Here is a 13,071-nt window from a genome sequence, read left to right as displayed (position 1 = left end):
TGTAGTGGTTTTAATTTACATTTTTTAATAATGATATTGGCCACCCTTTCATATGCTCTTTGGCCGTTCAGATATAATATTCTACAAAATACATTAACTGATAAAAAAACCTCACATTCTGGCTTGTCTGTTTGACCAACATAATTATAATTTATATTTAAATGGTCTTGATGCATTGCAATATTTTAAATCTCTTTTAAGTTATCATGGGAGTATCAAATTATATTTATACACGTTGACTGTATTACATTTTATATAATATTAGGAAACAGTTTATTCCCCCAATGGTGTGTATGTTTGTGTGTGTGTGTGTACATGTAGTAACTGTTCATCAAAACATTTGAATAAGCCAAGAATTTCACTCCTTTACTTTATATTTTAAAATGCCCAGAGTTTTTCTGTACTTCCTGTATAGGGAAGTATAAGTTAACTATCTTCTGCTAATATTTTTTAGACCATAAAAAGGTAAAACACAGTAAGATGCATATGCTTATAAGGAAGGAATTTATTTCCTCCAAGTATGTGAAGCGTGTTTTAGTGTAGTTCCTGTGATTCCTAGAATGATTTGTCTCATTAGAAAGAATATTTACTCACATTTGTTAATGTGGCTTTTCCTTTATTTATATTCAGCCTATCAAGCTTGGAGATCATCTCAACAGCATACTGCTTGGAATGTGTGAGGATGTTATTTACGCTAGAGTTTCTGTTCGGACTGTGCTGGATGCTTGCAGTGCCCACATTAGGAATAGCAACTGTGCACCCTCATTTTCCTACGTGAAACACTTGGTAAAACTGGTTCTGGGAAATCTTTCTGGGGTAAGCTACAATTACAATGGTAAATATAGTCATATTTTTAAAATTGAGTAGATATCACAAAATTTTCTTTAAGGATACTATATAGGTAGCATTTTCTCAATGAAGACTAGAAATGGAAAATTGAATTTCTTCTTCTAATATAAATTGTTTATTTGAAACAATACTTAAAATTTAGAAGCTCATTGCAATGAGTCTAGATTTTGTGAGAGTTATTCCCCAAAATATAATAGAATGATAGCATGTTTGAGCTGAAAGTGTCTCCTCTTGTTTTCTTTCTTAGATCTTTTCCTAAGGAGCTTTTAGCAAATGGTTATACTCTGTACACCTAGAAAAAATGTATTGACATGAAAATGGGTTTTAGAAATATTTAAATGTACTTTCTGTTGCTTTATACCTATTTCGTGACCACTCGTTTTTCTGGATCTTCTAGGTATTTCCCAAACCTTCTCTACTTTCCCTTCTTCTCTGAACACTGCTACCTAATGTATACGGGAAATCCATGCTTGTATCCCTGCCAGATTTCCCCAAGACCCAGACTCTTCTGGTTTTTCTCTTGTTTTGGATATGAAGAATCCCAAGAATAACCAATGCTGTATCTTACCTGAAAGTCCCACCTTTGTTCTGCATTTCTAAAGCTGCATTTTATCTTGTTTGCCCTATCTGATCTGGATCTATACTTTATCTGCTCTTATCCTTAGGGTTATAGTCCCAGAGTGTTGGTCCCTCTTCCTTGTACAGGTTACAGATTGACCACTGCCACACAGTGCTCTTGTTAGCTTCCTCAGAATTCCTTATTGGTAGGGATTTAGTTCCCATCTTAACCAGGATGTCAGATGGCTGCCAGGAATATATTCAAATTCTGCACAATTTTTCCGTTGATAACAGGCCCAGAGATCTTCTAGACAAATGGTTTGTAAACTCTTCCCCTAAGAAACCTTTGCAGTTCTATAGTGAAGGGAAGTGTAGGAAGTAGAGGCTGAATAAATGGAGTTCTTGGTTGCCCATTTTCCCTCTTTAACTAGAGCAGCTCCAGTTTTATTTCATCTGTTTATGTTTCTGCATGTGATTTTTTTGGACAAAGGTAAAGCTGTTAAAAAATCTTTGAAAACCCTCTGTCCAGACCAACATTTCTCACACTGTTTTCAATATTTTTGTTTTAAAAATTCCTCTATGACCAGAGAAGCTTGGGAAAAAATTATTTAAAGGAAATTCAATGTATTTTCACTGGAGAACTTCTTAGAGCCTTTAATGTACTAGACTATATTACTAACCTTCAAGAAGAATAGACATGTAAATGAAGCATTTCCCAAACTTACTTGGTCTTTGAGGTCTTTTTTTCACAGATATTCTCATAAGGCTAATATTCTTTAAAATTTCACTTTATGGTTAAGGAACTGATACCCAAACAACTATGGGATTTGAGTTCCCTATTAGTCAGTCCAGGGACTTTTTTATTATACCACACTTTCTCTAAGACTCTTGTACTGTTTGCTAATTTTATTCCTATAGTAAAATTGTGAGAGATATTTTTTTCTGTCTTTGAATGAATATTTTTTTCTGTCTCCATAGAAATTCTATTACCTATCAATAATTGCCCATATTACACATAAAATCTTCATCCCTTTAAGGTTTAGCATTTAGTTCTCATTATTATAGTGGATCTTTGTTGCTCATTTATGTATGAAACCTGTGCTAGGGATTGTATAAGATAAAAATTTGAATAAAATATTTGATCTAGGCACTCTTTTCTAAAATGCCATAACCATTTGCTTATAAAATGAAAGAAGGCTATAAAAAGATACATAGTAAAAAATTTAACAGCTATGAGAGTTTAAAGGAAAAGGATACTAATTATGGTTGCACTGAAAAATAGCACTTTGTAGCCGAGCATGATGGTGCATGCCTTTAGTCCCGGCTACTCAGGAGGCTGAGATGGGAGGACCACTTGAGCCTGGGAGGTCAAGGCTGTGGTGAGCCATGATCGCACCTTTGCAGTCCAACCTAGGCAACAGAGTAAGGCCCTACCTCAAAAAAAAAAAAAAAAAAAATTAAAATTAAAAATAGCACTTCGAACTATATCCTGTAGGCTAGATAGAGTAATCTTGGCAGAGGGAAGTGAACCTGGATAAAGGCTGTGAAATGGGAAAACAGGAATGTTTGGGAAACAGTATGGCATGGGGTGTATCGTGGGGTTATTTAATGGGAGAGAAAAATAGAAGGATCAGTTGGAATCAGCATGTAGATAGCCTCTCTTCACAAAGACAAATTTTTACTAAGTATAATCATGCTCCCCTTACCTTTCTGTTGCTCTTCCTCATCTCCTAGACATCACTGGGTAGAAGTAACTCCAACAGCTACTGTTTTTTAAGTGTTTGTTTACTTTGTGCCAGGCACTATGCTAAAAGGTTTGTGTACATTATCACATTATTCATCAAAATAACCTCAGTTTAATAGAGATACTTTTATCCTCATTTTAGAGGGCATAAAACTAAGGCTGAGAAAGATTAAATAACTTACACATAGCCACAGATAAGGTAAATGACGAAGACATAATTGGAACTGGAGTGTTTCTGACCCCAATATATTCCTTAAAGCTTTTGTTGTCTCCGGTAGCTGATAGAGTGAGTTAGTCTTTCACTGGTGTGAAATTCATTCTAAGTGACCATCATTCTTAAAATTAATTAGCGTGGGGTAAAAGTCAGCAAGGCAGCTTACTTGTCTAGGTTTTTCCACTGATTTAATGTTACAATATTTGGGCCACAGTTTTACTTATCTGCAAAATAGGAATAATATGTATCAATCACCCATATTATCGAACTGTTGTAAAAGTAATTATTTCCATATTAATGAGCTGCTTTGTGGTCCTTAGAAGTTTCTTTGCTTTTTCTCCTTTCATTTGTAATATGAGGATAATATTGTCTACTATATGAGGTTGTTTGAGGAGTAGATAGCGCAAAGTATGTGCCTAGCATGTATGTTCAATAAATAATAGTTATTATTAATAGTAACTAACTTCAATGAAGGAATTTTCAAAGATATGGGATGTTTACTGTCTTTTCAGTCACTGACAGTACAGTATAATCTGGACTAACATCATTCATGCAACTTAAATGATAACATTATTTCAGAAATACTTCCATTTACAAGTCTTCTTATAGGTAGAAAGCATAATGCTTGAACCTTGAATATACTACCTTAAACAGGTTTTTAATCCATACTCCAGCAAGATTCCCTAATGGAGCAATATTAAAACATTTCTGTAGTATGTGCCAGTGTGTGTGTGTAAACAAATATGTATGCATGCTCTTGGTGCTAGATTTAAGTAATTTCTCTTCACCATTCTCTCTTCTTCCATTTATATTGACATTTCTCTTCTAATTGGCCACCAGAATGAAACAGTGATCTGTCCAGTTTTTTATCCCTTATAATGTGGAGTTTGACCTAATTTGACATACTTTATTTCAAGCAAATACCCTTGGCTAAAGCTATTAAACTTTTAAGACTACATTTTGTTTTAAAGGGAACTTAAAAGAGCATTGATTTAAATGTGTTATCCCTCAGAGGGTCCATTTAAAGACCTAACATTTCTCAGCCAGGCATAGTGGATCACACCTGTAATCCCAGCACTTAGGGGAGTCAAGGCAGGCAGATCACTTGAGGTCAGGAGTTCAAGACCAGCCTGGCCAACATGGTGAAACCCTGTCTCTACTAAAAATACAAAAATTAGCTAAGTGTGGTGGTATGCACCAGTAGTCCTAGCTACTCTGGAGGCTGAGGCATGAGAATCACTTGAACCTGGAAGGCAGAGGTTGCATTGAACCAAGGTCCTTCAACCTGGGTGACAGAGTGAGACTCCAAATGCAATTTCTGAAGGGCAAGATCTATAAAATTATTTCTGAAAGTAATTTAGGCCGGGCGCGGTGGCTCAAGCCTGTAATCCCAGCACTTTGGGAGGCTGAGACGGGCGGATCACGAGGTCAGGTGTTTGAGACCATCCTGGCTAACACGGTGAAACCCCGTCTCTACTAAAAAAAAAAAAATACAAAAAGCTAGCCGGGCGAGGTGGCTGGTGCCTGTAGTCCCAGCTACTTGGGAGGCTGAGGCAGGAGAATGGCGTAAACCTGGGAGGCGGAGCTTGCAGTGAGCTGAGATCCGGCCACTGCACTCCAGCCCAGGCAACAGAGCGAGACTCCGTCTCAAAAAAAGGAAAGAAAGTTATTTAAATTCCTCAATTCATAGTTATAATCAGGAGAAAGCTTTATTATACCCAAATTAATGTGGTTTTTAAATTATAATCTAACACAAGTAGTTATTGGTTGGGGAAAGAAGAAGACTTCAAGTTTACTGTTTTCAAATAGAACTCATTTTAACAAGTTTAATCTGATGGTATTTTCTAGTTAGTAGGTTATTCTTCAGTCACTGCTTCTTCCCTTTTAATTTTCTGTAATGAATTGGCCGGCACTGGGCTACATAAATCTTACCCAAGAATACAAATTACCCTACAAATACAATAGGGCATAGAATCTCATTATTTAATATTATATCCTCCAAAAACTGTGTAACTAGTGTCATTCTGTAAACAGTAAACAGTTACTGTGAAAACAAAAGGGAGATCCTTTTGTCAAACTTGATTTGTTATTACCTGTGTGCAGACAGACCAACTTTCCTGTAACAGTGAACAAAAACCTGATCGAAGCCAGGCTATTCGAGATCGATTGCGAGGAAAAGGATTACCAACAGGTAAGAGTATATTAATAGGAAATTTCTAGGCTTTAACCTTATCCCATTGTTTTCTTTACAAAAATTATACTTACCTGGCTTTGAAATCTGGTAATTGAGACTATGATTAGAACATAAACGTACAAAGTGGAGTTAGGGAATGGACAAGAATACTAGCTACATTAAAAAATAGTTTCATTAAACTTATACAGAAAATATTATTAATATAGTTAGAATTCCCAGAGTAAATTATTTCCCTTTCCAGTATTGGTATATCAATAATAATATTATTTATTTACTTTATTATGGTATTTCATATTAAAAATATTTTTTAAAGCATGACTAAATAAACACATGCATATGTTTATGAACATAAACACTAAAACAAGTTTCAGAAAACGTTTTCCTTACTGCACTGTGATATTTTGTATCATATTTATTTATTTTTTAATGCTAGTAATAACCCACTAAATAGATATTACCATGGAGTTATCAAATACTACCTTAGGTCACGAGTGATACTTAGTAAATACAAACTAATGATGAATAGTGGTTTTCCTATTTGTCAGTAACATTATATAATTATGTATCCTATGATAATTAAATTTACTTTTTAAAAAGAAATGAATGGAAATTTCAGGCCAGGCGAGGTGGCTCATGCCTGTAATCCCAGCACTTTGGGAGGCTGAGGCAGGCAGATCACCTTAGATCAGGAGTTCGAGACCAGCCTGGCCAACATGGTGAAACCCCATCTCTACTAAAAATACAAAAATTAGCCGGGCATGGTGGCAGGTGCCTGTGATCCCAGCTACTTGGGAGGCTGAGGCAGGAGAATCACTTGAACCCGGGAGGCAGAGGTTGCAATAAGCTGAGATCGTACCACTGCACTCCAGCCTGGGCAAGAAAGAGTGAAACTCTGTCTCAAAAAAAAAAAAAAGAAAGAAAGAAAAGAAAAGACGTGAATGGAAATTTCAAACACTTGAAATAAAAGTAAATATAATTTTACGTGACAATTTGTTTTTCACTGTTAAGTTTCAGGCATGGCTTATTTATAAAATAAACTTTTGAGTTTGCTGATTATCTTTGTTCTCTTCTTATCAAGCAATATTGAGAATCATGATAATCTAAACATTAACAAAAATACTTTTTAGATCTTGTCTTAAATCTTGGGCCTAGGTAGAAGTAAATGTACAGGTTACTTAAATATATTCTAATTGATATAGTTTAATAAAATAGATGAAAAAGTTAAGATTTTAATTTAATCAGAACATCAGAGAAAGCTGTCTTATTTAAAACCTATGAGCAACTCTAGTTGTGAAAACTAAATGTAGACCTTGACTATCTGGACCAAATGTTTTGCAGAGTCAGAACTCTTACATCTGAGAAGAAGGAATGTGTAAGTCAAAGAAAAGCAGTAAAATTGTTTCTAAGGGAGTGATTTTGTAATGGTACAGTTAGTTAAGTATCTGTTTTGGTGCCTCCATTTTAATTATTGTGAATAAAGATTATCTTTCTGAAAAGATATTTTTGCTTTCATTTCATTGGTATAGCAATTTATTTCTGGTTAGATCAGGGTTTTTTTTCTAATACATACATGATTAGTTTATATGTGGGCCAAAAAAAATACAGTGTGGTGACAACTTTGGAAGTATTTTTTTAATACTTTCTTTAATCCTTTATTTTTTTAATATTTTTTAAATCCTTTCTTGCAAATATTTCCTTCCTGTACTTGTATCCCCATACTGTACTTTTGTCACTTTGTTTTTGTAAGTAAAAATCTGTTTATTTTTATAGTATTCTAGGATTTGAGATAGTATATAGTGTAAACTTTGGCACTAACATTAGCAGCAATTTGTTAATTGATGAAATTTTCAGTCTCCTATTTTAGAATCGAATAATAACAGAAACTTATAAATGAATGTCAATAGCAAGCTGAAAATCTTTTGGGAGATATAATGAACATTTTAATAAGTGGAACATTAGATTTAAAAGACATTGTTGTTTTTCTTATTTATCTTTTTCTATTTTCTCCCTCTCTTTCCTCTCTCCACTTCCCTCTTTTCTTTCCTCTCTCCCTCCATCCTTTCTTATTTGTCTTTCTTGGTATTTCTCTAACCTCTTTCAGCAGTTCCCTACTATCATTTCCTACTACCATTAAGTGGCCATGTTATGTAATTGAAATTTATTTGCTTATTTGTTACTTCTTGATTTAATAACTGTAATGTTGTATTATTAATTTTTGCAGACAGTGTATTTTTTCTAAAAATAAAAAATATTCATATATATTTATTTATGTATATATGACTCCCATTCTATCTCCCTTTCCATTGTGGGTCTGTAGAAAGAAAAAGGTGAGCCTTGCAATATTTATCAAATTGTAAGGATTATCAAATACTAACATAGTTTAGATTTTATTACTTTCAATGATTCAGAGGCTTAATGTTTCAGAAATTAATTGTTACAGAGTATTTTAAAGATAGCAATTAAGAGATTTTACTGAATCTATACCTACTTGGTAACATATTTTAAATAGCAGGTTGTCATTTACATATATACATATATTTGTTTCATAAAGGACATTCATAAAAGTTAAGCTTTCTGGACATGTAGATGCTGGGGATAGGGAAAACCTACTGTATTAAGTACATTAGTTTTTATAGGTGTTCAGTGTCTATTTGTTGATTGAACGAGAAAAGGTTTTATGGAAATACTAGATTTTGAAGTGTAATATATTTGTACTATAATTATTTAATAGTTCCATAAAGAAATATGTGAAACTATGGTTTATTTATTTAGCCTATTTTAAACATTAAGTTGTATGCAAAAGAAAAAGAAAACATCTTGGCTCATATTATTAGACCATTTTCTTATTATAACAATAAAAACATCAGAAGTTTTAATTCAGATTTTAATACCTTTTATTCGTAATTTTGTTTTTATAATACTAAATACAAATAAGATTTGGTATTACTGTCTAATAGTTCCTTAGAATTCTTATTATTAATATGCTGTTCTAATACAGATAAGGAAGCATTGACTGTCAGGACTTTACAAAATTAACAGAGAAATCAAATCCTCAAGTAGATTGTTTGTTGATTTTATCCTCAAATAGTCATATTGGAGAATAAAATCTCCCTTATATCTAAACTCAAGAGAATTTGTGAGTGATTACAATTAGTCACTCAGGATAAACCAAATTTTGTTTAATGTTTCTATTTTTTAATAGAGTTAAAAGTCCTAATACTGAAATAATAATCTTATTTGGATAAAATATAAGGGAAGAGTATTCCTCAGACCTTCTTAGCCATCATTGCTTTGCACAGTAGTATTGCACAAGTGCTCTTTTCATTTACCTTTTACAGATTCATAAAACCTTATTTTAAGGACAAAATCAATGTAAATATACTAATTATAGCCATTACCAGGCAGAAGTATTCAGCAGCTAATAGTCAACTGCATACACTAATTTTAAAAGTTTAAGATTGAAAAAGAAATTATCTCTTGAAGAAGTAATTCTTCTAAGACACCTAGGACACTTGGCAGTGCCAGTTCTTAACTGTCAATGGTCAAATGCAGCAAAGCAACCTTATGATACATTATTAGTAAAACATTTTCTTCAATGTGCACCAACCTAAAACCTATATGTGGTGATAGCATTAGTTTATTAGCCTCCTGACTACAGTCTTTAATAAAGAAAATGCTAAGATGGACAGTGAGATACAGAATTAGATGGAAAGAAGTATGCAAATTTGGGGATAATGTCTTATACCTAGTGATTTAATTGTTCAGCTCAAATACAATGAATTTTTTTTATCTAAAAGTAAATGACCTTAAAAGGTCTCTTCTTATATCTTACCTCCGAGATCTGTCACAGAAGCTAAGGCCTAAACTAGTGGGCTGTCTGCCCCTGCTTTGTTACCTAATACTACCAATGCTAATAAAATAGCTTCACTGAGCAGAAAGAAATCAAACATTTCCTGCCAAGCTTAAGGTGGAAACTTAAACTATTATTCAGATCAACATGGTGGTGCTTCAGAACTTAGGCATATTAATAATATCATGTTTCTTTCTTTTAAAATGCACTTGTACACATTTGTGAGGACACATGGGGACTTGGGGAGCCTCTTTTAATATTGAAATGTCATTTCGAAGTTTACTTCTAAGAGATGTGAATGTTTGAGCCTGGGTGAAGTGAAAGGTGAATGATGGTATCCAGTGTGGGATAATGTTAATCACATATAGCAAAAATAGTTAAAACACAGTGTAATTTACAAGGAAGTTTTTTTCAACTTAAATAAATGGGATGTGTTCTATTACAAATACTTTTTATACTCTTGAAATCTTACCCAAGGAATACAAATATGAAATCTTTTATTTGTAAATAAAGTCTATTTATTGTTTCCCATTTAGCTTTTAGCAAGCTATTCATTCTCCAGAAGGAAAATGCTTAGGGCCATTGCAATGTTATAGTCAAGCAATAATGTTAACTGGAAATAGGGTGATGGCAGCGGAATTAGAATACATGAAATAATAAGATATCTTTGAGAATTTAAATAGCAGTCATTTACTGATGGGTTTGATATGGGGATTAAATAAGGTAAAAGATTTAAGGATGGTGCCCATATTTCTGTTTTGAACAATCAGTTGAGTAATTGGGCCATTTATTGTAATAGGAAAGACTGGGGGAGAATGGACAGTTCAGGATGTGGGAAGCAAAAGATCAGTTTTGAGCATGTTGCATTTGAGGGTCTTCTGAAATGTAAGTAGAAGTTTCATTACATATGATTGGAACTCCCAGAGGAGGTGAGTGCTAAGCGTATCAATTGGGAGTTGTCAAGGTATAGATGATATTACTGCCTTGTTAATGGAAGAAATTACATAAAGTCAAAGTGAGTAGATGGAATTCTAAAACTGACACCTGAGGAAATCCAACATTTGGATATCTAATAAGGGAAGAAAAACCAAAGACTAAGAATGAGCAGTCTGACAGGTAGGATATATAGGTATATAAAGAGAGGAAAATATTGAGTAAAGGATGGTCATCATAACCAGTTGTTACTGAGAAGTATGATATGTATACCAAAATGTCCATCTGATTTGGCAAGCAGAGATCATCGGTCATAACTAATGTATGGAGTAGTTGGAAGCTGATTAAAATGGGTAGAATAATGAATGGGAAGTAAGAAATGGGAGACAGCAGTAGCTAGGGGGAAATGTGGTTAACAGAGGAAGATTTGGTTTGGTTTGATTTGACTATGGGAGATACTAGATTATGTTCACATACTAATGGGAATATTCAATGGAAAGGAAGAATAATGAAAATATGAGGAGATAGCAACAGAGAATTAACCATAGAAGTAAAGTCTTTGATAAAGCAAAATTGTGAGGGGAGAATCCAGAATACGTATTGGGGATTGGCCTTCAACTGGTAGGAAATTTCATCTTTTAAAATGGCAGAGAGAAGAGTAGACATGGCTGGGTGCAGTGGCTCATGCCTGAGATCTCAGCACTTTGGGAGGCTGAGGCAGGCGGATCACGAGGTCAGGAGATGGAGACCATCCTGGCTAACACAGTGAAACCCCGTCTCTACTCAAAATACAAAAACAAAATTAACACGGCGGCGGGTGCCTGTAGCCCCAGCTACTCAGGAGGCCGAGGCGGGAGAATGGCGTGAACCTGGGAGGTGGAGCTTGCAGTGAGTCGAGATCACGCCACTGCACTCGAGCCTGGGTGACAGAGCAAGACTCAAAAAAAAAAAAGAGTAGACGTAGGTAGTATAGAATTACTCATGGAAAGATGAGAAAGCCCTCCTCCAACAGCTCTGGTTTTCTTGGAGTTATGACAACAGCATCAGCTAAAAGAGTAGAGAGTTAAGGTAGAAAATGTGAAGAATGAGGAAAAGTGAAACAGTCGTTGTGGAAAGTAAACAGACTTATTATTAACACGTGGTGTTGCGTGTACAAAGTGATTGAGTTTGAATTTATGGTGTTGCCACATACCCACTTGTTTGATGTTTTTCCAAGTTTTAACTGCTTGTTTGGTAGTCAAGGTAGCAGAATAAGGCAGATGGTTGAGTTCATCTGTCTATGGTTTATGATCCTTGAATCCTTTCCATTCTTTTTTTTAAAATATAATGTGTTCTATCAATTTTCAAGAATATCTCTGTTCTCTATTCAATAAAATTTTAAATTAATGAGTTCCAAATGTGGTTTAAGAATATAACTTACCCCTAAAATAATGTAACACAGACATATGTTTATCAGTTTTCAAATTATCTTAGGTTAGAAGCTGGAGTCTGTGGCAATCTGTGTTTGGATGTGGAATGGTATATTTCTTGGTGTTCTTTATTTGATGTGCCCAAAATATAGATGTTACCCTTATTTACACTTCAGTAGATTCATGGGAAGATGAGGTACAATAAAAGCACAATGTTTTAATCTTATGCTTAAGCAATTATTTGCTGCCATTCTGAAATGAATTCACTTTTTAAAGTTTTTTAAGGTAAAATTTGTGTTCAGGGAATTAAAGCTTATAGTTGTTACACTACAGAGGCAACTGATGTCTTTAAATAAATTAACAAGCAATTTATTATTACTAAGAAGGTTTTAGTCATTATTTTATATTGTATAGCAGATAGATTATCAAAAAGATCACAGAAGGTAGCCCAGGAAATCTTCAGTGTTTGAGGGCTATTGAGTTAGTAACTATAAAGTATTTACCCACATTTCTTTTTTCAGTAGCGGACATGTATATGATTTTTTGTTGAATCTATGGATTCACAAAATTACTGGATGGACATTTTTGGTGTGTGTCACATTTATAGACTACTGCCTTTAAAAAAAAGTAAAATGACTACTGATTTTAACTACCTCAGAAACTAAAGAATAAGAGTTGGTACTTTATTACAAATGGCAAATAATGGTAAATTATGTTCTAGAGGAAAAAACTTTTTTAGTGCATGAGGGTCTGCCATGGAAATATTAAGTTTCTTTCATAACTTAAACACAATCAAATTATTTGGATTTCAAACACAATAAAGTTTTCTGAAAACATATCTAATTATAATAAAATCGTGATACTTAAGAATTCCAAATGCTACAATCCTGTTTCCATCCAGAATATAGCAAGAATTCTTTGTTTCTTCCTTAAATGTATTTATTTAAAAGATCGGAATATACCCGGGCTTTATAGTGATATGACATAATGTTTGAGTTATACCTGTAGAAGTTAAAGTAGTTCACTATACATTCCATTATTGCCCCAAATCATTTCTTGGATAGTGAACATTCTTCCAAACTGGATAGTTGTCTGCTTTTCAAAACCAAATAATTCACATTTGATGAATAGAAAATAATACCACTCAAAAATGTCAGTTCAGTATATTGATTTTATTAGATAAGAAACGATGAACTACGAAAAGTTATGCAAACATAGCATCTCTTTCCTCTTCCACTATCACCATCACCACCATACCATTTCACCTCTGATCTTCCATTTGGAACATTTAGGAAATTGCCACCACTTTCATTGTCAATA

The 13,071-nt window shown here is 33.8% G+C and overlaps 1 protein-coding gene across 4 annotated transcripts in view; it reads left to right on the top strand.

Annotated features, from left to right (window-relative positions):
• The window catches only part of PTPN13 (protein tyrosine phosphatase non-receptor type 13), a 222,244-nt gene that overhangs the window by 85,795 nt on the left and 123,378 nt on the right, over window positions 1-13,071 (top strand). For all 4 annotated transcript variants that reach the window (XM_023198105.2, XM_023198108.3, XM_023198107.3 and 1 more), the window contains exons 5-6: window positions 631-816; window positions 5,469-5,556. In XM_023198105.2, coding sequence (XP_023053873.2) covers window positions 631-816; window positions 5,469-5,556 — 274 coding nt within the window. The remainder of the gene's footprint in view (window positions 1-630; window positions 817-5,468; window positions 5,557-13,071) is intronic.

The sequence above is a fragment of the Piliocolobus tephrosceles genome, chromosome 3 (genome assembly GCF_002776525.5).
Source record: "Piliocolobus tephrosceles isolate RC106 chromosome 3, ASM277652v3, whole genome shotgun sequence".
Taxonomy (NCBI): domain Eukaryota; kingdom Metazoa; phylum Chordata; class Mammalia; order Primates; family Cercopithecidae; genus Piliocolobus; species Piliocolobus tephrosceles.
Note: the sequence above shows the minus strand (reverse complement) of the source record. Positions and strands in the feature narration are given on the sequence as shown.